The 22,356-nt window shown below is 35.1% G+C and overlaps 3 protein-coding genes across 3 annotated transcripts; 1 reads left to right on the forward strand and 2 right to left on the reverse strand.

Moving 5' to 3' along the window:
- Positions 1-4,873: 4,873 nt before the first annotated feature.
- On the reverse strand, positions 4,874-19,595 carry LOC136803573 (complex I assembly factor TIMMDC1, mitochondrial-like; the record flags this gene model as incomplete). Its single annotated transcript, XM_067060309.1, is given in 8 exon segments — positions 4,874-4,965; positions 14,232-14,363; positions 15,032-15,110; positions 16,149-16,219; positions 17,349-17,437; positions 18,129-18,291; positions 19,196-19,265; positions 19,562-19,595. Coding segments are annotated over 8 exon segments (730 nt in total), but the record flags the coding sequence as incomplete, so codon positions are not given.
- Positions 9,441-11,932, forward strand: LOC136803509 (putative leucine-rich repeat-containing protein DDB_G0290503). Its single transcript, XM_067060249.1, has 3 exons — positions 9,441-9,538; positions 9,975-10,043; positions 10,351-11,932. The coding sequence occupies exon 3, from the start codon at positions 10,408-10,410 to the stop codon at positions 11,830-11,832; it is 1,425 nt and encodes a 474-aa protein (XP_066916350.1). The 5' UTR covers positions 9,441-9,538; positions 9,975-10,043; positions 10,351-10,407; the 3' UTR covers positions 11,833-11,932.
- A 635-nt stretch (positions 19,596-20,230) lies between the features above and the next one.
- Positions 20,231-21,680, reverse strand: LOC136803510 (ribonuclease P protein subunit p30-like). Its single transcript, XM_067060250.1, has one exon. The coding sequence runs from the start codon at positions 21,631-21,633 to the stop codon at positions 20,701-20,703; it is 933 nt and encodes a 310-aa protein (XP_066916351.1). The 5' UTR covers positions 21,634-21,680; the 3' UTR covers positions 20,231-20,700.
- Positions 21,681-22,356: the final 676 nt, after the last annotated feature.

The raw sequence follows: 22,356 nt of genomic DNA on the forward strand, positions 1-22,356 counted from the left end.
AATTTGAGATATTTGGAAAATTCAAGTGAAGAAGCCTTTAAGCCAAGTGTTTGATTCGTATTACAGGATTGGACTTGGTCTTTGATGAGTGCAACCAAGTGGGGAGATAACAACAACAAGTGGGTTTCTTGATATCAGGTCTGAACTTCTTGACACAAGCTGGCAAGATTTGATAAATCAAACTTTTTCCAAAACCAGTTGGCAAAATACAAAGTGTATCCTTCCCCATCAAAATACTATCAACAGCTTCAAGTTGTTTGTATTTAGCTCAAACCCAGTTAAACCATTACAAAAATTTCGAAGAGATTCAAGTTTGGTTACTGCTGCAGCCGCCATTTTTTTCCTTAATTATTCAATGTTTTGATTTTGATTTCACCGCGAAAAGAAAATATCTGAATTTCGTCAGCCAATCAGAATTAGAATCGGAGAGACAAAATAAGCCAATCAGAATGTTTCATCCGAATTTCGACTGAGATTGCGCAACCCCCACCAAGCGACCCTTTTATCATTCCTCATATTTTCCTTCGTTTAACAAAAGTCTACGGCATTAACTTAGTAGCAATAACGGGGTTTCTCGATTTTATAAAAGAGACGCTTGGATTCCCAGGCTAGCTTTCAGGTTGAAAACAATAGAAAATTTCAACGTAAGAACCGTGTAAGAACCCATTTTCAAAAATTTCAAATTTTGATATCTCGATTTTGGAAAATTTTTACACAAAAATACTTTGAGGTTTTACTAAGGACGAAGGACGGTTTCTGTAATCTAAATATCTCAAACCATCTGATTATTAGGCTGCCCACATCCCCTCTGATAAGTTTTGATATAGGGGATGCGAATCAGGCTCACAAAACCGTTCCGAACTTAGCAAAAAATCTGCTAACCAAAAAAAGAGTTGAATGATAGAGAACTTTGATTGACAGTTTGTCGTCTTTTGTTATCTTGAGAGTTTTGTTTGCTAATTCAATTAATTTCGATAAACAAAAAGAAATAGAGGAGAAAGAGAGATTTCTAGCCATATGTTCTTTTTATTTGAATCTTTATTTGATTTCTATTTACGTCATCAAATAACTCAAACAATACACATCGAGTTTTTTGAAAAATACAAGTCGCCAAAATTCTGCAAAATACATAGCTGTTCGGTAATTTTCTCGGAAGCGATATCAGAGCCTGATTCGCATCCCCTATATCAAAACTAATTTGGGGATGCATGCAGCCTATCTGATTATCCCTTTAACTTTAAGCTTATGAGAATAACAAGCATTCCACCCCCACTATAGCGCACAACTTAAATAGGGAATCCAAAAGCTTCATTTCCCTTGTATCTAGTACCCAATATGATCAAGGCGTTCATGACCAGTTAGAAGCGCTTAAAAATTTCTAACAGTCTACTGACTAATGAACTAACTTACAATTGCTACATACACCCCTGTCTCAGTAACCCGGTAGAGTTTAAAAGCTCACCGGGGTGGCTAAGAAAATAACAGGATTTCACCGGGGCAGATTTTTGACTGAATAAAGTCACCGGGTTTGAAAATTTGAGGTAAATTTTCACCGGGGTACAGTTTTTTTTATATAAAGACCAGTAAAATCTTTTGATGCTATGACTACTATTTTTATTTAAGCCTCAAATTGTTCTAATGCTTTTTATACTCCCTGCTTGTAATGCTAAACCTCAATTTGGCTAATATTCAGTCATTCCAAGCTCAGAACTGTTATACACTGTTTTCGGTATTGTTTAGCCTCAAAGTTTTTATTAAATTGAGTTTAGGCAAAAAATAATTCAGATCAAATCTTCGGTTTGTGTAATTTACGATGCGCGATCCAACGATTCACGATGCACGATGCACGATCCATGCATATATTATGTTAATTATTCTAATTATGCATTTATAGGTTTTAGTAATCACATATTTTAATTCCTTCTTTTGTATTCCTGGAAAACCAATGTAAAGTATGCGTGTATATATTTTAACCTGAACAATCAAATCAAATCAGAACATGAACTTTTTTGCCCATGCTTTGAATTGAATATCTTGTAACCTTTTTGCTTTCTTTATTTAAAAAAAAAAACGTTTCTCCGATTAAACCAACCAAATGCATTGGATTGAGACAGGGTTATAAACAAAAATTTACAATGTTGTGGTGAAGTAGGGAAGACGTTTTTTAATAAAGAGCGCGTGTCTAAACTCACCTTTTTTGAGAAAGATCAAATGAATTAACTTGATCATCAAACAAAGAAAAATATCAAATAAATAAAAGCACCAGTTATTGCAATTCAGTTGGTGAAATGCTTTTATAAGAACATGCCAAAAGTAATAATGTAGCCAATGATTCCTTATTTACCTTATTCACTGTTCTTAAAAAATAATGAACGTACAAAAATGAGTATGTGCTTTAATAAATTTTTCGCGCCAAAACTTTTCTATGACGTCAAGGCTTTTTCTTTCAGTTTTTTTCTACACAGAAGATATAAAGTTATTTTAATCATTCTGATTATGATAAATTATTTCCCCTTCTTTTTTTAATTTTTTTTCGTTATTGTTATAGGATGTTTGTAGCTAGCATTATGAAAACTTATTCGTGCATAATTAGAATAATTAACATAATATATGCATGGATCGTGCATCGCGCATCGTGAATCGTTGGATCGCGCATCGTAAATTACACAAACCGTCAAATCTTGGTACCAAACAAATTTATATTATAGTTAAACTTGATTTTGTCAATACAAGGTGTGTTAATTTTGAAAGTGATACGTAGAGCAATGATGTACTGACTAAGGAGGCGCCACCATGGTTGGCGCCGACGAGCACATTTTTTTAAATTCTAGCCCTCCTTGATAGCCTAAAACAGGTCTGTTTTAAGGTTACTAAGCCGTATATCAAATGAAATAAAATGTTGAAATTAAAACAAACTAAATGTAAAGAGCTATTCAAGTTTAAAAAGTAATCGAAAATTGCAACACAAATTCATATTTATTTGTCAGTTTCATTTCTTATTTACTGTATTATTTTCTTTCTAAATAAATATTTCTTAAACTTTTTACATACACTTTAAACAGAACAATAATATAAGAAGAAAACTAACAAAGTGAAAAAGAAATGAAATTAACAAAGAAAAATAAATTTGTGTTACAATTTTGCGATTACTTAACTTGAAGAGCTTTCCATCATAACCCTAGGAACACATTTAAGATTGTTTATATGAGAATATTTTACGCATATTCAATGTATTAGACTTTAAATCGTTTGGGTTTTATGTAATTTCACTGAAAACTGTTGAAAACTTGAATGGGTCGTTTGATGCACGTATTCGCTAGCAAAGATATTTTTTTGTATTTGCAATTATTTATTGGAAAAAATAACATTTTAGTTTGTCAATTTCTACATTTTCATTTATTATGGGTATGTGCATCCTTCATGGCAAAACTGTCTTAATTTCGCATGATTTAATTAAACAGAAAACTAGCCATAAATCTTGAACTACTCTTCAGATTGACCTTGTATTTAGAATGTAGACTCACTGGAAGCATTGAAATAGGTTGATGAAAAAATAACTCCAATAAACATCCGGGTTCAATTTTTCAATTTTTCGGTACATGGCGATAAGCATTTCCCTTTTTTGACCGGGGTGACCTAAAAAGGATGATATTTGACCGGGCCTCAACTATAAATTTCTAAAATTTGACCGGGTTCAAATTTTTGATTATTTTTTGACCGGGGTTACCAATTTTCCACCGGGGACAAAATTTGGCCTGTTTTTAGGCATTTTTTTCACCGGGCTACTCACCGGGGTGGATCTGACGACCGGGCCACTGACTCAGGGGTGTCTACATGTCAAATCATACTGGCGCAATCTTCAGGCAATTCATTGTATGGTAGATTCTATTTCAATCAAAGATCCAATATGATCAAAGCGTTCATGACCAGTTAGAAGCGCTTAAAACTTTCTAACAGTCTACTGACTAAAGAACTAACTTGCAATTGCTACATGTCAAATCATACTGGCGCAATCTTCAGGCAATACATTGTACTGTATTGTAGATTCTATTTCAATCAATGACAAAGGTGAAGATAAAGATAAAAATAACAAGTAATACTTTAATGGACCTACCTATTTATAAAACGAATAATTAGAATTTAATGGAAGTAATGTATAATTTTGGGCATTGCCATTTTACATCATTGTGCGAAAAATCATGAAAATCTGTCGAGTTTAAGTTGAAAAAATGAAGGAAAACCGTTTTACGCCGGTTTTCGCCTGTTCCGGCGATTTTTAAGGAGTTCCGGATTCAAAGGATGATTTTTTGGGAAATCAAACAATGCTAAGTTTTGGGCATCATCATAAAGAACACTTTTCTGTAAAGAAACAATTAAATAAGTTGAAAAAATGTGACGGAAATGTGAAAAAACGACGATTTCCGGCACATTTCCGGTTCTACAGACCGGAAAAAAAATTTTTTTTTTCGGCAAACGGTTTTCGACACCTTTTCGGCAGTACTAATGTGCATCTATGTGCAAAAAATCGCAAAAAACTAATGATAAAATCTCGAGAAAATCTCAAAAAACCGCTTTTTTCGGGATATTTCCGGTTCTACCGGCCGGAAAAATTTTTTTTTCGAAAATCGGGCTCCGTCACATTCGAGGGTTTATAATAATGCACATTTGTGCAAAAAATCAGAAAAATTGAATGAGCCAATCTCGAGAAAAGTTGGTAACTAACGAACGAACTAACTAACTAACTAACTAACGAACACGGGTTAATTTATAGGACCTCCACCCCACCGGGGTAGGTCCAATAAGTAGTAAGTACCTTGATAGAAATTGAATGAAATAGAGGGAGGAGTGTGTTATTGATCTTCTTTTTTTTGACCATCTTCATCTTGTTGTTGGTCATAGTGAAGAGATTGTGAGAGACTTCCGATAATCACATCCAACGGTTGCGGGGGAGATGTCGCCAGGTCACTGTAGATGAGAAGTGGTGATGTCAGAATACGCAGCACGTATCACACAAACTTAATTGGGGTCACACCCCAGCTTGGTTACTGAAGGAAAAGAATTGGTTGGTATGATAAATATGTTTTTCTGCCGGGGGGGGGTCTCATGGTAAGTAAATGCACTGTAAAAGGTCGAAATGAGCGAAGATGAGTGAAAGTGCACTCTGAGTGAGCCGAAGTATTTTTGACAAAATCTTAGAAATTCTGAAAGTTTTCTGCCTTAAAATGGACAAAAACTTCAAGAAAATACAGGGTCGATTTTTCACCTACATTTACTCAAACTTGAATAAATTTTCTCTGCATTGTAATAAGGCTCAGATTTTTAAGGCCTAATTTTTGGCTGCACATATACGGTCGCTTTTGAATCAAGTGCATCATAAGCATATGTAGGCTCGGTTTTGATAAGTAAACAACCACGATTGGAGATGGGCGTTGCCCGACTTTACCGCCTCTATGGGTGGTATTGAATGGTGGGTGGGTCGCAGCGCTCTTTATTCTCTACTGGCGGTGTCCAGTCAAAAATCAGCGTGACGTAATCGACTCCTTCCTCAGGAGTCGCGCCGAAATACAAAGGGCATAAAAAAGACGTCTCTGATTACTAATTCCGGCGCCTCTCTGCCTTTTGACACCTTAGAATTAGCAAATTCCGGCCGAAAAGAGATAAATACCCATAAGTTTTCTTTTTAGAGAGATATTTACTTTTAATAGCGGGCGCATAAGAATGGTGTAAATCCATTTCATCATGAATATTCTTAACTTTTTTGGGAAAATCATCCTAAAATATTCTTACAGCACATTCTTAGGTTGGGATCCTAATTCATACTAGATTTTAAACATTTAGTACATACGTCTCAAGCATAAAATGGCACTTTTGTAAAAGGAGTGAGCCTAACTTGGGGATAATTGATAATTTATAATTGAAAATGCTCTTAAAATGGCATTCTTAGCTTTAGTAGCAAAATTCCATGATGGTGATATTCTTAGCATATTCTTAGTTTTTTGGCCATTTTCATCATGGACATTCTTATAAAGTGTATTCTTATAAAAAAAAAGCGTGTAGTATCTTCTAAAATGGCCTTCCCAGTTTGTCCGAATTTTGGTCGACCGCCACACTACTGGTCACATGAGAACTATCAAAAATAGCAAAAAAAATATCCAGGGTATATAAAGGTCAGTGTTCGCTACATGTTTTGACTCGAAACTTGGACCATGATAGCTCTTCTACTTTAGTGTCTTTTTATAATGTAATGTTTATTTTGGATAGAGCTGTCACATGAGTACTCTCAAAACATGCCTTGCATTTTAGTGAAAACTGAAAAACAAGCAACATGCTGAATGGACCTACCTGTTGATCAAAATCAGATAAAAGTAGGTGTTCTACATTTTACTATTGGTATTGGAGGCCCGGAAAACCTGAGTTACAAAAACTCGAGTTACAAAAACCCGAGTTACAAAAACCCGAGTTACGACAAATGTGACGTCACAAGTCTCAAATTATGACGTCATAAGTGGGCTTTTTAACTCGAAAAAGTTTTTTACTGTTGTTTTGTAACTCGAAATATCTTTTTTAAATTTTGTTTTAGAGTTACGTAACTCGAAAATAAATCTTAAATTTCATTTTTCGAGTTACGTAACTTGAAATTGTAGTACATTATTTGAACTTTCGAGTTATCTTCAGGTGAAACCAAGTCGGCCAAAAATTCTAGAATTCATACTATTAATAAATATACACCATTTCTTTCGAGAAGAATCAATAGATTCGATTCAAAAATCAGGAAAAACTAATGAAGCAATTTTGCATAAAATCCAAAAAACCTTATTTTTAGGTAGTTTTTGGCCCAAATTTGCCCCCAAAAATGTTTTTCAAAAATCGGGCTCCGTCACTTTTCAGGCATTGCCATTTTGTATCATTGTGCAAAAAATAAAAAAAAACTAATGAGCCAATCCCGAGAAAAGCTTGTAACAGACGAACGGACAACGGTCAAATTAAAGGACCTCCCGGTAGGTCCAAAAATATCCAGGGTATATACAAAGGTCAGTGTTCACTACACGTTTTGACTCGAAAGAAATCTGATACTTAGATCATGATAATTCCTCTCTTTAGTGACTTTTTATAATGTAATGTTTATTCTGGATAAAGTAGTCACATATGAGTACTATTAAAACATGCCTTGCGTTTTAGTGAAAACTGCAAAAAAATATCCAGGGTATATACAAAGGTCAGTGTTCGCTACATGTTTTGACTCGAAACTTGGACCATGATAACTCCTCTACTTTAGTGTCTTTTTATAATGTAATGTTTATTTTGGATAGAGCTGTCACATGAGTACTCTCAAAACATGCCTTGCATTTTAGTGAAAACTGCAAAAAGACTTTCCAGGGTATATACAAAGGTCAGTGTTCGCTACATGTTTTCACTCAAAACTTAGATCATGATAATTCCTCTCTTTAAGTGGGCCTTTATATGATGAACAAAAATACTCTAAAAAAGGTGAAAAAAGTAACCTTTAAGGACATTTTTAGGCTTAAAATTCAACAGCTAAGAACCTCCTAAGGCTTCGAAAATTATGGATGTTCTAATAAAAAAACTTGTACTTGGACCATGAAGGCTCCTCTTTTTTGAGTGTCTCTTTATCATAGAATGTTTATTTTAGAAAGAGCAGTCAGAGTCACATGAGGACTATCAAAACATACCTTGCACTTAAGTAAAAAGTGCAAAAAATTATCAGCCCATTCGTTCTGATAAGAAGGGATGCTGTACACAAGTTTTGTAAAGAGAAAGTAGAACGAAAAAATGGCCTCTAACAATAAAGAAGAATTGTTACAAGAAGAACAATCAACTAGACTGGATGTTCAATCTTCTAACATCAAAGAGCAATGTTCCATTTGCTTGGCTCCCTTGCTAGAAAGGTCAACATCAAATAAATGCAGAGAGTGCACAGAGAAAATCAATGCAGTACCAACTGGTTTCCAATTCGTAATTGCCGGACAAGACCGAAAGGAGTTCGAGTGTCCGATATGTTTGTGTATCATTCGAGATGCAACAGATTTGGGGTGCGAACATATAATGTGTGGGAAGTGTTTGGAAAGATATGAGCACGATCAAAAGGAGAGACTTAAAGAGTAAGGAATATATATTTTATTTGGAAAGTGTATTTTAAGACATCCACTTTTAAAGAGACCAGCTGCTAAACGAGCTTGGGACTTACCTATTACTGTGCAATAACATAATTAACCAAGTATTAAACGTGGTAAAAATGAATGAGACAATTTATTAACAAGAGGGTAACCCCAATTTGCGTTAGTATTTATATAAGTGTAATACGGTAGGCGATCAACTTCTTGAAATTGTCAATGGGGGGGGGGTGAACCAAATTTCAACAAAACTAGATCATAAAACTGTAAACTATAAAAACGTTTTCATTATCATTTTTCATCAGCTTTTCATATATATTTTTTTTTATCAAGGAACGCAAAGTTTTACTGCAGCATTTGTCAAACAGAATACAAACCAGAAGAGGTAACATTCATTATTTACATTCGGGGGGGGGGTTGGTTTAAAGGGGACGTCAGCTTTGGGATATAATTTTTACCATTTTTTTAGAGAAGATACCTACGATGAAAAAAAAGTGATTGCAAAAAGAACGAACAAAAAATCTTTTTTTTTGGCTGAGTTATTCAAATTTTAATTTCTATTGTTTTGACTCTACGATGGAGAAAATAAACGAAGGAGAGTAAATATGTGACGTAGATAATGTTCCCCTCCTCTTTCTTTTAATAACAAATTTCTCCGAATAACTCACAAATATCTGCTCTTTTTCGCCAGCGATTTCTAGAACAGAGATCCTCCATTTTCCAAGGCACTAATTCTATACTCAGAAGAGATCGTATTTCAGCCAAGTATAGATAAACTAGATAAAACTAATGAACAGATAAAATTTTCTGAAGGAAAGAAAGCAGATCGACTTTTCTGTTTAATAATTATGAAATCTCTCTCTTTTTACTGAAAATCTTGTTTAACAAATGTTGTTTAAAAAATAGAAGTAACATTTGTTACGTCACAGATTTAAAAAGAAGGGAAATTTTCAAACGTCTATTATTACGCATTGAGAAAAAAACTTTCAATAATATATAGCTCGTTTTGATCGTCTTGTTCTAAATTTTCTAAATGTAACAAAAAATGTGTGACAAAAATTTGGGCAGACGTCCCCTTTAAAAAATTAAATTTCATGGGGAATAGCTTTACCTCATCAGCCATACAAAAAAGGTTCGTCAATATATTGTCAATAAATATTTGGCTGACAATTTGTTATTGTTGCGGTGGGCGTTCCCCCGTCTTGTCGAGCTTGTCCCAATTCGCTCGAGGGTTTTATCAAATGTGTCAAAAGCTCGTTCTGGACTTTTAAATGTCAAATTGTTTCTTTTTTTATTTATCTCAGAAAAATTGGGTGAAATCGTTGGATCGTTTGATTCAAACGACAGTTCCAGTCAAATGTTTACGCAAACAATGTGATTGGGTTGGTTGTATCAAAGATTATAAGGTTCGTAACAAATCCAGCTGGCACAAAAACGTTCATCTAATGTTATATGGACGTTGTGAATATTAGATCTACGTTGATAAGGCTCGTAACAAGTGCATAGTTTGGGTTGGCACCCGGGAGAGGGTATTTAGGCAAATGGAGGTACGGGTATGTGCCGCCCTTAAGGGTGATTTTCTTGGACCTTCAAACAAATTTGATAAGAAAACAGAGCCTAAAAATGCCTAAAAATTTTAGAACAATGCCTAGAACAGAGACTAAAGTGGCTGAATTTTAAGCAAATTAGGAAGTATTTGATAGAGTAATATATTCATCCTAGAAATAAGTACAGTATAAAAAAAATTTTAGGCCCAAAGTGCCAAAAAAATAAGAAAAGCTGCTTCTCGTCATTAATTTACAGTTATCATAAAAAAGGTACTTCTTTCTTTCTTTCTTTAAGTTTCACGAACCGAAATGTTCACATCAATTGGTGCAATGTTCTTATTATGACTTTGGATGTCAATCAAATGTAAGAAAATTACTATCAGTTGGTTAATAAACAGCCCCCAATTTTTTTCCATCCCACCCCTGATAATCAATCTTTGCAAAAAATTTTCAGCTGTTCCTTATTTTGCTCTAAATAGCCAGATTTAATTATGTTTCAAAAAATATAATAGCAAACGAAATAAATTTACAATTTTCTGAAAATCAAAGTTAGCGATTTTTGATTACCAGCAGGTTTGACCCACAAAATCGAAGACTGTAAAAGCGCTGATTTAAAACGTCGTCCCCAGTTGTTCTGGATCAATTTTTTTGATTTCTTATTTCTGTGACAGGTGGAGCGGAGAAACTTAGAGAAACATAACCAAGCAAAACATGGTGCACACCAATTAATGTTACTGGATACTATCCAAAGGCTAAGTAGAGATAGACAAGAAGATCAGCAACAAATCATCAAGTTAACAACGGATAGAGAGGAAGATCAGCAACAAATCATCAAGTTAACAACGGATATAGAGAAAGATCAGCAACAGATCATCAAGTTAACAACGGATAGAGAGGAAGATCGGCAACAAATCATCAAGTTAACAACGGATAGACAGGAAGATCGGCAACAAATCATCAAGTTAACAACGGATAGAGAGGAAGATCAGCAACAAATCATCAAGTTAACAACGGATATAGAGAAAGATCAGCAACAAATCATCAAGTTAACAACGGATAGAGAGGAAGATCGGCAACAAATCATCAAGTTAACAACGGATAGAGAGGAAGATCAGCAACAAATCATCAAGTTAACAACGGATAGAGAGGAAGATCGGCAACAAATCATCAAGTTAACAACGGATAGACTGGAAGATCGGCAACAAATGAAAGAGCAGGCAAAACAAATCACTAGTCTGCAATCCGAGCTTACAAATAAATACAACCAACTGAATGAATTGCAAATAGAAATTAACAGCATTTATGATAGAGTCGAGTCACAAGCTAGCGTTATCCAAGTCAACGCTCAAAAGGTTGCACAAATCGAAAGCAAGCTTGATAACAAAGACTCAAAAGCTGATGGAGAACAACAAAGAGACCAGACAACAAGGATCGAAAAAATAGAAAAATCTTTAGATGATCAATCAGTAGAAATCAAACATTTAAAAACTTTCGCTGATCGTGCAAGTAAATTACACAAAACATTGAGTAATCCAGCAGTCAACGACAAATTTGACAGTTGTATGCATGTCACCGGTGAAAGAGTCATGGAAGAAAGCGAAAAGAAATGGTATGATCTTGTTGATGCAGTCAATGAAGAAGATGACGATGACGATGATTGTTTTTATCTCGAAACTTTAAATGATGCTATTAAAGAATACAGTGAATCCTTCGTATTCCCGAAGGATTGGGAAGCAAAATATGATAAATTGATCTTTGATTTAAACGAAGGTGATATTTTGAAAGGCGTTATAAAGCTGCCATGCTACCAGCAAGAATATATTTCATTGAAAACATTTATTGATATTGACGAGTTCAATAAGGAACTTAGCATTCAAAACAAATGGTTCCATATTTCTTCTTACGTAGCAAGTGCTATTGATGTCGATAACAGTTGTACAAACTTTATTCTATTCTACACAGATAAAATTGAAGATTGTTGCCTACTGCATGTAAACGAGGAAGATAAAGAGGTGAAAGTTACTGTAGACGGAACAAAATTCGAATTGGAGGATGGTTTTCTTTATGATGAAGACTCGTTTATAATTATAAAATTGGTTAAATTTGATTTAATGAATTCATTTTTGGATGACGCAGGGCTCGATGAAGTCTGATGTTAAGTACACTTCCATCTTTTCTATTAAAAAGTATTAAAAGTTGCCCCCAGGCTATTGGGGGAAACAGGTTGAAAAAGATTCTTTCTGTTTGAATTCTTCAATCTAAATATTCTTCAAATATATCATTTAAACTTTGATTATTAATAACCAATAATAATTATATCATTTAAACATTTTATTCATTGGTAAGCATTTATTTTTCACTTAGCGCAATAATTATATATTTTGTAGGAGCAATACTATTATTACTATAATCAATTACTTCTGAAAAAAACACAAGAAAAATCTATGACGTAATCATTTTTCAGGGTACCATTTTGGATTTTCACTTTCATGTTTTTCTTTATATGATATACATATTGTATGTGGAAAGTTTCGTTGAAATTTGTGACAGGGGACGGTTTGTGACCACATTTGGCTCAACGACTGATTACAAAAGGTTCACTGATTTTGACATGTACATGTAATTTAATAAGCGGGGGGGGGGTTGGAATAAGAATGTCCTGGGTGGAGAATTTTCGAAAAATTAATTAGCGGTAATACCTATGTTATATAATACTACAATAATTGTTACGAGATAATATCAGTTTGTTCCTCATTCCATTACTTTTTCTTTTTCTTATTCTCTACTACGTCTAAAATTGTTGGTTAGCATGCTAGACTAAGCAGAGGATAACAATTTTACGATGGCCCAGAAGGCTCAAAACACACATTTCTAGTTTTCACGCACTTCCAGTTCTTATAGAATTTGTGAACTAGAACTGTTTAGGGTCAATAGCCCAGAAGGCTCAAGTGACACTGCGCACTTCTGACTTTTTGTCACGGCGAGAAATTTCCAAGCGAGCGGCCCGCACAATGAAAATTTGTTTGGTCTTTAAAATTAATGTCGAGTTACGCAAAATGAGTTAAAATTTCCGAGTTGTTCATATCAAGAGTTACAGGTTAAAATTTCCGAGTTAAGTGCTGGTCAGCAAAATTTCCCCCTAGTAGCAAAAATCGGGGAATTTTCGGGCTTAAATCGGGGAAGCAAAAAGTGACCAAATATCAACTTTGTTCTTTCATCAAAAAATGTTGTTATATATGAATCACAGACTAGATTTACAACTCGTCAAACCACAAATTATTTCGCTATTATCATGAACTCATTTATTACAACTCGGTATCTATTCGAGGGAGACTTTTGCGTCTCGAAAATATTTTTAGAAGTGCGCAGTATTGTCACAAAAAAACTCGCAAGTGCGCATTGTCTCGTGAGCCTTCCGGGCCATGACCCTAGACAGTTCTAGTTCACAAATTTTATAAGAACTGGAAGTGCGTGGTGAGCCTTAGGGGCCATCGTACAATTTTTCCGAAACAGGTGCACTTTTCTAGCTTTGATAAGAAGTAAAGTTTTTGTTTACTTAACGAAAATTATAAGGACGACCTGTCAAAATGTCGCGTTTTCGTATAGAGCTTTTTAAGCTATTTTAAGCTATTTTAGTGAAGATTCTTCGGCTCTGCCCCTTTGCTGTACTTATACCAGATGTGTTAGAAAACGCCTCTATTTTTTTAAACACCGAGCATTGCCATGGCGAGTCCAGCCTTGAGTTTTAGATTTGGGAAAAGTTTTTTTACCCGCACTTTATGTGCCATCGGTACAATATTTTTCGGCAGTATAGGTGACGTGTTTGAAACCTAATGATGATAATCACCTAGCGTGGAAATCTAAGCTACGGTTGACCCTCTCTAATTCGATCAAAAATTTTCTTCGAATTAGAGAAAAATTTGAATGATACACGCTTTTTTATAAGAATGGTGTTTTTTTCATTTCATTATGGATATTCTTAACTTTTCGGCGAAAATCATCCTAAAACATTCTTACGGTATTCTTAGGTTAAGATCGAAATTTAACCTAGATTTAACATGTAATACACGCCCGGAGAGCTTAAAAATGCCATTCGCGGGTTCAATTGCTACATTCCATTATGGTTTATATTCTTACCATATTCTTAATTTTTCGACCATTTTCATCATGGACATTCTTATAAAGTGTATTCTTATAAATAAAAGCGTGTATTCGAGTATTTTAGGTGACTTTTCCCTCCACGGTAACTGAGAAAAGTTCGAATTAGAGAAAGATTCGAATTACAGAAGTTCGAATTAGCGTTCACTGTAGGTTGATCTTAGTTGTACAATATTCAAAGTCAAATTTAACAATCCATAAATATAAAAAAAACAAAGCACCGAAGACGCTATATTACTGAAGCAGTGTGTCGAATGAACTCTTGTAAAATGGGCCTAATTAACTGGGTTAATAATCGGCCTGTTAAAAGAACACCAATCAACATGTTGCAACTGTCAAGGGTTTGAGATGTTTGTTATATGGTTTTTGAAAGCTGAAACCAAAGTTTATTTACCTGTCATTATTACGGCTACCATCTTGATTTGTAGTCTCTGCTCGTTCATCCAAATAGAAAATACTTAGTTGGCTTTTCACTTCTTCTGATGCAAATTGATTAATCGAGGCAGTAAAAAGTGCTGGAGGAACACTGCGAAAAAAAGAGGAAATAATCTTTGGTGAGAAAGCTTACGACAGCTGACCCAAAACAACTTTCATCTTTCATCATCATCGCCACTGAAATTTGTTTAGAAAACTATGGACCTCAAAACAGAACAAAAGCAAAGTAACTAAACTGAACTGAAGGATTGTAACTCAAGATTTAAACCTCTCCCCCGTAATGTTTAACGCTAAACCAATAGAAACGTCATAAAGGAATTGGCATCGAGGTTAGTTTGGTTGGGTGACATTAGCTTTTGGATTATCTTTGAGTATTGTACGCAACGGAATGACATTCATATTAATCCTGGTGAATTCGAAATACCTTATCGGGGAAAACTTCGTCGGGGAAAATTTTCGTCGGGGAAAATTATTCGTAACTTGCTGGTAGTTGGTAAACGCAATAAGGCCAGGGCAAATTTTCGTCGGGGAAAAATATTCGTCACTTGGCCAAAATTTCGTCACTTTTCCCCGACGAAGTTTTCCCCGATAAGGGTAGTCGAAAGTGCGCAACGCACTGGGCTCAACTTCAGATGCTTCAAATTATTCATAGACCCGATTGGAGCAGAAATAACTGAACGAACAGTGCCAAGGCCTTGAAAATCTAGATTTTTGAAAAAACTAAAAAAAACATCCCCAGATAATCACCAAAAGAGTTACCTGAGAGCAGACCCAATGATTGCTCCTACCACCATTGAACGCCAACCAGATAAACATTTATAGACGATGCCAGTCAGTGCTTTAAAAAGTTAACAATAAATTAATGAACTTGATGAAAAGTTACTTTTAAAATTTAAGGTTTAACAGGATGCTATAAAGTGGATCTAAAGAAGACCACTGACCTTCATAACTGAAGCAAAAGTGATATCCGCCATCTTTGATCGGAGTTATTTAAAAAGTGGTAAAGATGACGTCATTGCAGTGTTCAAACTTTGCCTAATGTCAAGCGAAGCCCCACCACAAGTATTCAAGAAAAAGTTGTTCTACCACTTTCGGTGCATCAAGTAGTGGAACCATTAATTTCCCGCTACGAAAATGCAATATTGAAAACAAATCTAAACTCGAGAAAATATTTTTAATGCAATTGAGTCGCTAAGCCTTGATTCGTGATATTCATATAAAAACGAATTTTATTCAGAAGCAACCCAAAGCAGTGTTTGCCACTTATTTTGAATTCAAATAATAAAACTAGTGGCAACAAGCACCCAGGCGCTTGTTGGGTGTTTTTGTATGAAACATTACGTCATGAACATCATGAATACGCTGACACGATTTACAAAATTTCAGCTTTTAAATAGAAATAAAATAAAACAGCCGTAATGACGGCTAAAAACTCCGACAATTGTCAGTGGTCAACCTTTCTTAATATATCTTTAACATAAAATTTAAAAGAGTATATCCTAGTAACTGCAAGCACAAAGGCAAACCAAATCGGAAAATCAAACCGGAAAGATCGGAAAATCGAACCTGACTATTGTCTTTACGCACAATACACCTTTTTACGGTTAGCTGCTTCGTATAAAAAGTCACCAAAATTTCGAGTAAACAAAACATCTCATTGGCTAAAAGCAAAAACATAAACAAAAAAAATGACCAGAGTAAGAGCATTTTTCTCCTACTCTGCACATTTTTTTGCTTTTAGCCAATGGGATGGTTTGTTTACTCGTAATTTTAGTGACTTTTTATACGAAACGGCTCGGAAAAAGATGTATTACAAATGAAAAACACTGATTTTCAGAAACTCCTTAACCGGAGATTAATGATACAAAGCACCTACCACCGGATATGAGGAATGATGAGGCGTTATTGTTGGTGTCACTTGCTTCGTTCAACGTTACCAATAACAAACTGGAAAATAAAGAATTTTTGAACCAGTTTTAGACTACAAAGACCGGTCTCCACTTGCGCGCGCTACGATCGCACTATTTCGAGCAAAGCTTCAACGCTATTGATCAAAAGAAAAATGAAGCAACTCCATTGGCGCGATCTGACGTAACGGTTGAAAAAAGTTAAAATGTGTTCAACTTTTTTTTCGAGCTCGCACTACATTTTTCTGACGTAATCGTTTTTCAAAAAGCAAAAAGGATTATTGATGCCAAAAGGTGCGATCGCAGTGCGTGCAAGTGGAGACCGGTCTTAACAGTAGATTGAAATAGAAAAGCAAGCCCGAGTCTAAAATATTTTTTCTCCTGTATAGGCTACACGCACCGTATCTGAAATTCTCGTCACAGAGTTACCCCAAATTTGTGGTAAGCTGTTTCCATTTTCTTAAAAAATGTTTAGAAATCCAGATATAGGGCATGCTGATCGTATCTGAAATTCTCGTCACAGAGTTACCCCAAATTTGTGGTAGCCTGTTTCCATTTTCTTAAAAAATGTTTAGAAATCCAGATATAGGGCATGCTAATCGTATCTGAAATTCTCGTCACAGAGTTACCCCAAATTTGTGGTAGCCTGTTTCCATTTTCTTAAAAATATTTAGAAATCCAGATATAGGGCATGTTAATCGTGTCTGAAATTCTCGTCACAGAGTTACCCCAAATTTGTGGTAGCCTGTTTCAATTTTTTTTTTATTTCAGAAATCCAATGATTGTATTAACCTCTAGGCATTCAAATTCAAATGAAATTTAAAGATCTCTCTTATAAAACTTACCAATATCAAGCAATTCAAAATCAAAAAATAAAGACGGGGGTAACTCTGTGACGGGATTTTGTACACCATACGCATCCCCTATATCAAAACATATCAGAGGGAATGCATACAGCCTACTATAAATAGAGTAAACTTCTAATGAACTCCTCCGGGAATCAACTACCATAGCAATGTTGTTTGTAACGTGATTTAAGATAAGGTCTATATTTCATATTTTTGAAAGGTTTTCCCTATTAATTTCAAAATAATTTTCAGCAGTTTTCATAAACACATCGAATTTTATACGTAAGCCTATGCCTTGGATCCATCAACTATAACACAAACCTGTATAAGCCAGAGAAAACACCAGCTCTCCATCCAAACTTGGATCCATTTCTCAAGAAGCCCATAAAAACACGTCCATGGTACTCTCTCTGTAACAAAAGAAAAGAAAATGTATCAATTTTGCTTAGCTCAATACAAGTTTTTCTCACTTGTAAACGTTGATTTGCCAAAAGGACTACAAACCACATAACAACAACATACTAAAAGGGACCAACGCTAAAATGATTCATGGTACCCTATCGGGGAAAACTTCGTCGGGGAAAATTTTCGTCGGGGAAAAATTCGTCACTTGCTGGTAGTTGGTAAACGCATTAAGGCCGGGGGAAATTTTCGTCCAGGAAAATATTCGTCACTTGACCAAAATTTCGTCACTTTTCCCCGACGAAGTTTTCCCCGATAAGGTATACAACATAAGGAGAAGATTTTTACGTACCAATAATATCATATCCTTTTAAAACAAGATCGTTTAAAACCTTTGGTCTGACCTTTATAAAAGTAATCCACGGCAACATTATAAGAAAGTGACTAAAGGCCGGTCTCCACTTTCGCGCGACATGAGCGAAAACTGTTTGACGTTTTTGTAAGGTCATTGGTCGGTTGAAAAATGAAGCAATTCCATTGGTAGAAATTGACGTGACGGATGAAAAAAGTAGAACTTCCTTCAACTTTTTTTTTGTTCGCGCGAAACTGTGGATTCCGGCCTTAAGGCAAACTAATCAAAACTAATCTTTTTCGTTGGTCAAACTTTCAAATGTATAAAATCTATAGTCTTTGCTATACCTGTGCGTGCACTGAAGATGTGTACACAGATAGCGTTGTGTTTTCGATGTGTTCAACCGCGCCCACTCGTGCTCCAATACGACCTCCGATGAGAAATCCAGCTAAGCTACCTCCACACACACATTGCGAAACTAAGAACAGGTTACGATTGTAGTGGCCTTCACTGTGAAAGAAAGAAAGAGAAAAAAGAGCTAAAATCTAAGCTTTAAAGAAAATCATTGTATTGGTTTATATCTTACCGATACAGTATAGACATTTTTTTGACACTGTATTAAAGGTTTTGTTTTTAAATAAGAGTGATATCGTTTGCTTACTCATCACTTTTAATTCACAAGCTTTTTCACATTGGATTGACCCGTATGTAGAGCAAGATTGGTCAGAAAGAAGAAAAGAAAAACATTTTTTCGCTTATATCAGCATAATATAACAAAATGCAGACACTGGCCTTATATGAAATGTGTCTGATACGAAACGGGAACACTTATGTAAAAATAAAACCCTTATACGTTATAGGAAATTATTTAAAATAGTCCATGTCACGGTCAGTAATCAATCATAACGGCTTCATGTTTGTTAGATGTAAAGATTATAGACCAACAGAAAGTCGTTAACCCTTTCCGTGCCCATGTCGTATATTTGACGTTCCGGAAATTTTTCGACAGACCCATGACATGTCTATTTGACATTGCGAAAACGACAACCCTTTTGCAAAATAATGTTTTTTAGAATCAATTGAGCAGCCGCACAAAAAAAAATGGGCAAAAATTTATAAGTCATGTCCAGTGAATTTGACATTGCGCCTGGCGGCTAACAACTGGTGATGACAAAATATACATGCCATCGACTGCTCAAAATATTTTCTCCCGCCGAAAACAACTGCATCGCCTCGAAAATCAAAAATTGTCAATTTTTTCTTCCGTGGGCACAGAAAGGGTTTAAAAGGGCGCGGTGATCCTTATTACCGATGATTCTTTTCGAAAAATGTGAAATGGCCCGTGATATGAGTCAATGGACGAACAAACAAAGGAATATATAGAACCTAAATTAGTAGATCTAAATATTCTTACTTGTCGGGTTTGAAAAGGTTTTTTACTTTTTCTTTTCGTTCTTCATATGAACTTATTATATTTTGCATTTCTAAACGATAAACAAAAAAAATAAAGCAAAATGAAATTTTATCAACCCGTTTAATAATTTTTAGGAGATCAGAGGCTAAAGTTATAAGAGGGGTTAATTAATTAATGGCTGTATTTCCCGATTTCAACATCCTTTCAGAAATTTTACCCCATTTTTGAATTCCCCGAGTCAAATTCCCAACGTCCCACATTTCCAACAAACCCACAACTCGACATGTTTAAGTGATTGCTACCATATTTTAGAGTTCCATCCACCTCCCCCAATCAACGATGTAAAAATAATAGATAACCAACTACCTCTAGAAGACACTTGTCCCAAGAGAACAACCATTCTTTTCCTATTGAAATGAGCACTCCTTTAAAAAGCTCTGTGTGCAGTGCGTGTTATGCTTTTAGCTAGATTTTGACACACTTTTTGACATCCACTGAATTGATAGAAAATTTGAATTGTCATTTACTGCAAATTTTGGAATTGTTTTCAAAAGATAAAGGTACCAATCTTTAGACAAATTGACTACGGATCGGCCTGATACCACTTAATCTTCATCTGGATAAATAAACACTCATAAAATGCTGTTATCTGAATAATATATATGTGATTTGAAGTGCGATATCTCACGAATGAAAAGTGCATGAAGGTTGCCTGATACAAAATAAACAGATGAATGTTTATAGAACAATAATATCTAATTAAAAAATTCCTTCTGTGAGGCTGCCTATAGGAAAATACACTTTTTCTAACCCAAATTTTGGAAAAATATACATCACGTGATCGATTCTGTCCAATAGAAGGTTGCAAATGAAGCAAGTTTTTATTTAATTGCACTTTTTACGATGCAAAATGTCATTAATATTTCTACAACCGTAACACGGATGTTTTTTGAGAATCAAGGCAAGTTGGTTATCTATTATTTTTACATCGTTGCCCTAATATATGGTATCGGATTTTAAAAAATTAAAAAGAAATTAACTCGATTAATATTATTGAGAAAATCTAGTCATAATATCGAAAACAACATTTTTAGTGAAAAAGGAAACATGAATTCCTAGTATAAAGCATCTAGAAAGATAAAAATTCTTAGAAACCACAAAATCAAAGCTATGTAAATAAGTAAACTAAGCTTATCAAGAAATGCGCTCTTAATGGTAAACGAGCTTAGAAGCCCATCGGTATAGACTTTGATACGATTCTAGTTTATAGGAACGACTTTCTGCCCTGCCTTCTCTAATTATAAATTTTGACTTGATGCGTTGCCCTCGTTTGACGTCAATGCAATAAATTGTTTCAATCTTTTTCAAGCAAAGACTTTAGCTGCTAATTTTATGCCGACTTTTTGTTGCTATAACAATTAGAATAAGCATGGCAGAAAGTCGACCGTCTAAACTAGAGCTAACACCTCAGATTTTGAACAGTCCAGCGAATCGAAGATTTGCATTTATACTTTCATTTTCTTTTTGGGTGACCCTTCTTCATTTTTTATCTCTCCTTCACATGTGTTTTCACCAACATATTCAACCTTGACTGCACCTTTGAACGTGTCTCTGCGTAGAAGAGCATGAGTAACCGCTTTCATGGCTGTATTACTGACCGCATCAAGACCAAAAGAACCTTTCAAACCAAACAAATTTGACAAATTTGCCACATCAGGTGGAGCGCGAAAATCCATTTTTGACTCTCCACCGCTGGTGATTATAATCCCTTTCCCGTGTTTTGTTTTGGACGTCAAATTTTGTGAATTGGAGAACACATACTTACGCAGTGACTGACTTTTGATAGCCGTAGTATATGCTATCTCGAAAACGAGGCCTTTACTCGTACCCAGCCCGACCTGATGATGATCCAACCGGAACGGTAATCGATCAGCCATTGTAAAAGAAACAATATCGAAATCCAGTTTCCCTTCCATAAGGGATCTGAAACATTTTTCACATTTCGGGTTTACAGCTATGACGTCAAAAGCAGCCATTATAGTTTTATTGCTATGGGAACGTAAATAACTCAACTGGTCAACATGATCCAAATCGAAAGTCAAACGAGAGAGCAGTTGAAATTTCTCCGGTATCACTAAATCGTTTTCCGTGTTTGATTTTGATTGACCAACTTGGTTCGAACGCAGTTTTTCTATATCAGCTTTCAGCCTATCGTGCAACTGTTTAGCCTGAGCGACAAACTTTTTAGCCTCTTCAGCCGTACTGATCTCATTTGGGCTTCGCTTATTCTTCTCCTTCTCTTTCTTAGGCAATCCATAATGGCGGTTCAAAGCAACAACAGTGTAACCAAGGGAAACCAGCTGTTTGATATTCTCCAAGTTGTCAACATAACTAGACGATTCTTGAACATTTAGATCACAAAATCTTCGAACAACCATTGTCTTTTTCCCGGATTTTATTTTTATTTGTTCTTTTTTTATATTACTTACCTAAAAATATAAATAGAAACATTAATAGAAAGACAACACGTTAGGAAGTAACATAACAACTGCAAATGCGAGCAAAATGGATAATATGTAAGTCTTGTGATCGCAGTCGGAGGCAACTCGAAGGCTCCTCCTTTGAAAGTTGTCAACCCGAAGGACGTTGAGGTTGCCACTCTTTCTCCTTTTTATTATTTAAACACGGAATGGCGGTACAACCGCTGCCTTTTATAAACCCTGCACCCAGTCTCTCGATCCCGGTCAAGGAGAAAGTGGTACCCTAATGGTAGCACTACTCAACATGAGTGTAAAAAATTTAAACGGAAAATTTCATTGAACTTTAAATCGACCAACATCGCGTAGTGCTACCGTTAGTCTTTCTACTACTTTTCCAAAAACTCCGATCAAAGATGGTGGATATAGCTTGGCTCTAGGTATATAAAAGTCAGCGGATACACGGCATCATTAAAAAATTGGCGAACCATAAAATTACCATAAACTTTTCTCCGAGGAAAAATTTTGTAAAAATATCTACTCCCTTATGTATATTCTTATATCTTTAAATAATACTATTGTGCCTAGAAATCTTCTCCATATAAATTGAATCTAACTAAAATTATCTAAAATTCCTCTACAAATATTTCTAAAAAATAAATTAAAGTATGAAAAATGAACAAA

This window comes from Clytia hemisphaerica, unplaced genomic scaffold, assembly GCF_902728285.1.
Source record: "Clytia hemisphaerica strain Z4C2 unplaced genomic scaffold, Clytia hemisphaerica genome assembly, whole genome shotgun sequence".
NCBI classification, from domain to species: Eukaryota; Metazoa; Cnidaria; class Hydrozoa; order Leptothecata; family Clytiidae; genus Clytia; species Clytia hemisphaerica.

Excerpts from the sequence above, each read along its gene's own strand:
- LOC136803509 (XM_067060249.1), top strand. The coding sequence starts at position 10,408 with ATGTTACTGGATACTATCCAAAGGCTAAGTAGAGATAGACAAGAAGAT.
- LOC136803510 (XM_067060250.1), bottom strand. The coding sequence starts at position 21,633 with ATGGTTGTTCGAAGATTTTGTGATCTAAATGTTCAAGAATCGTCTAGT.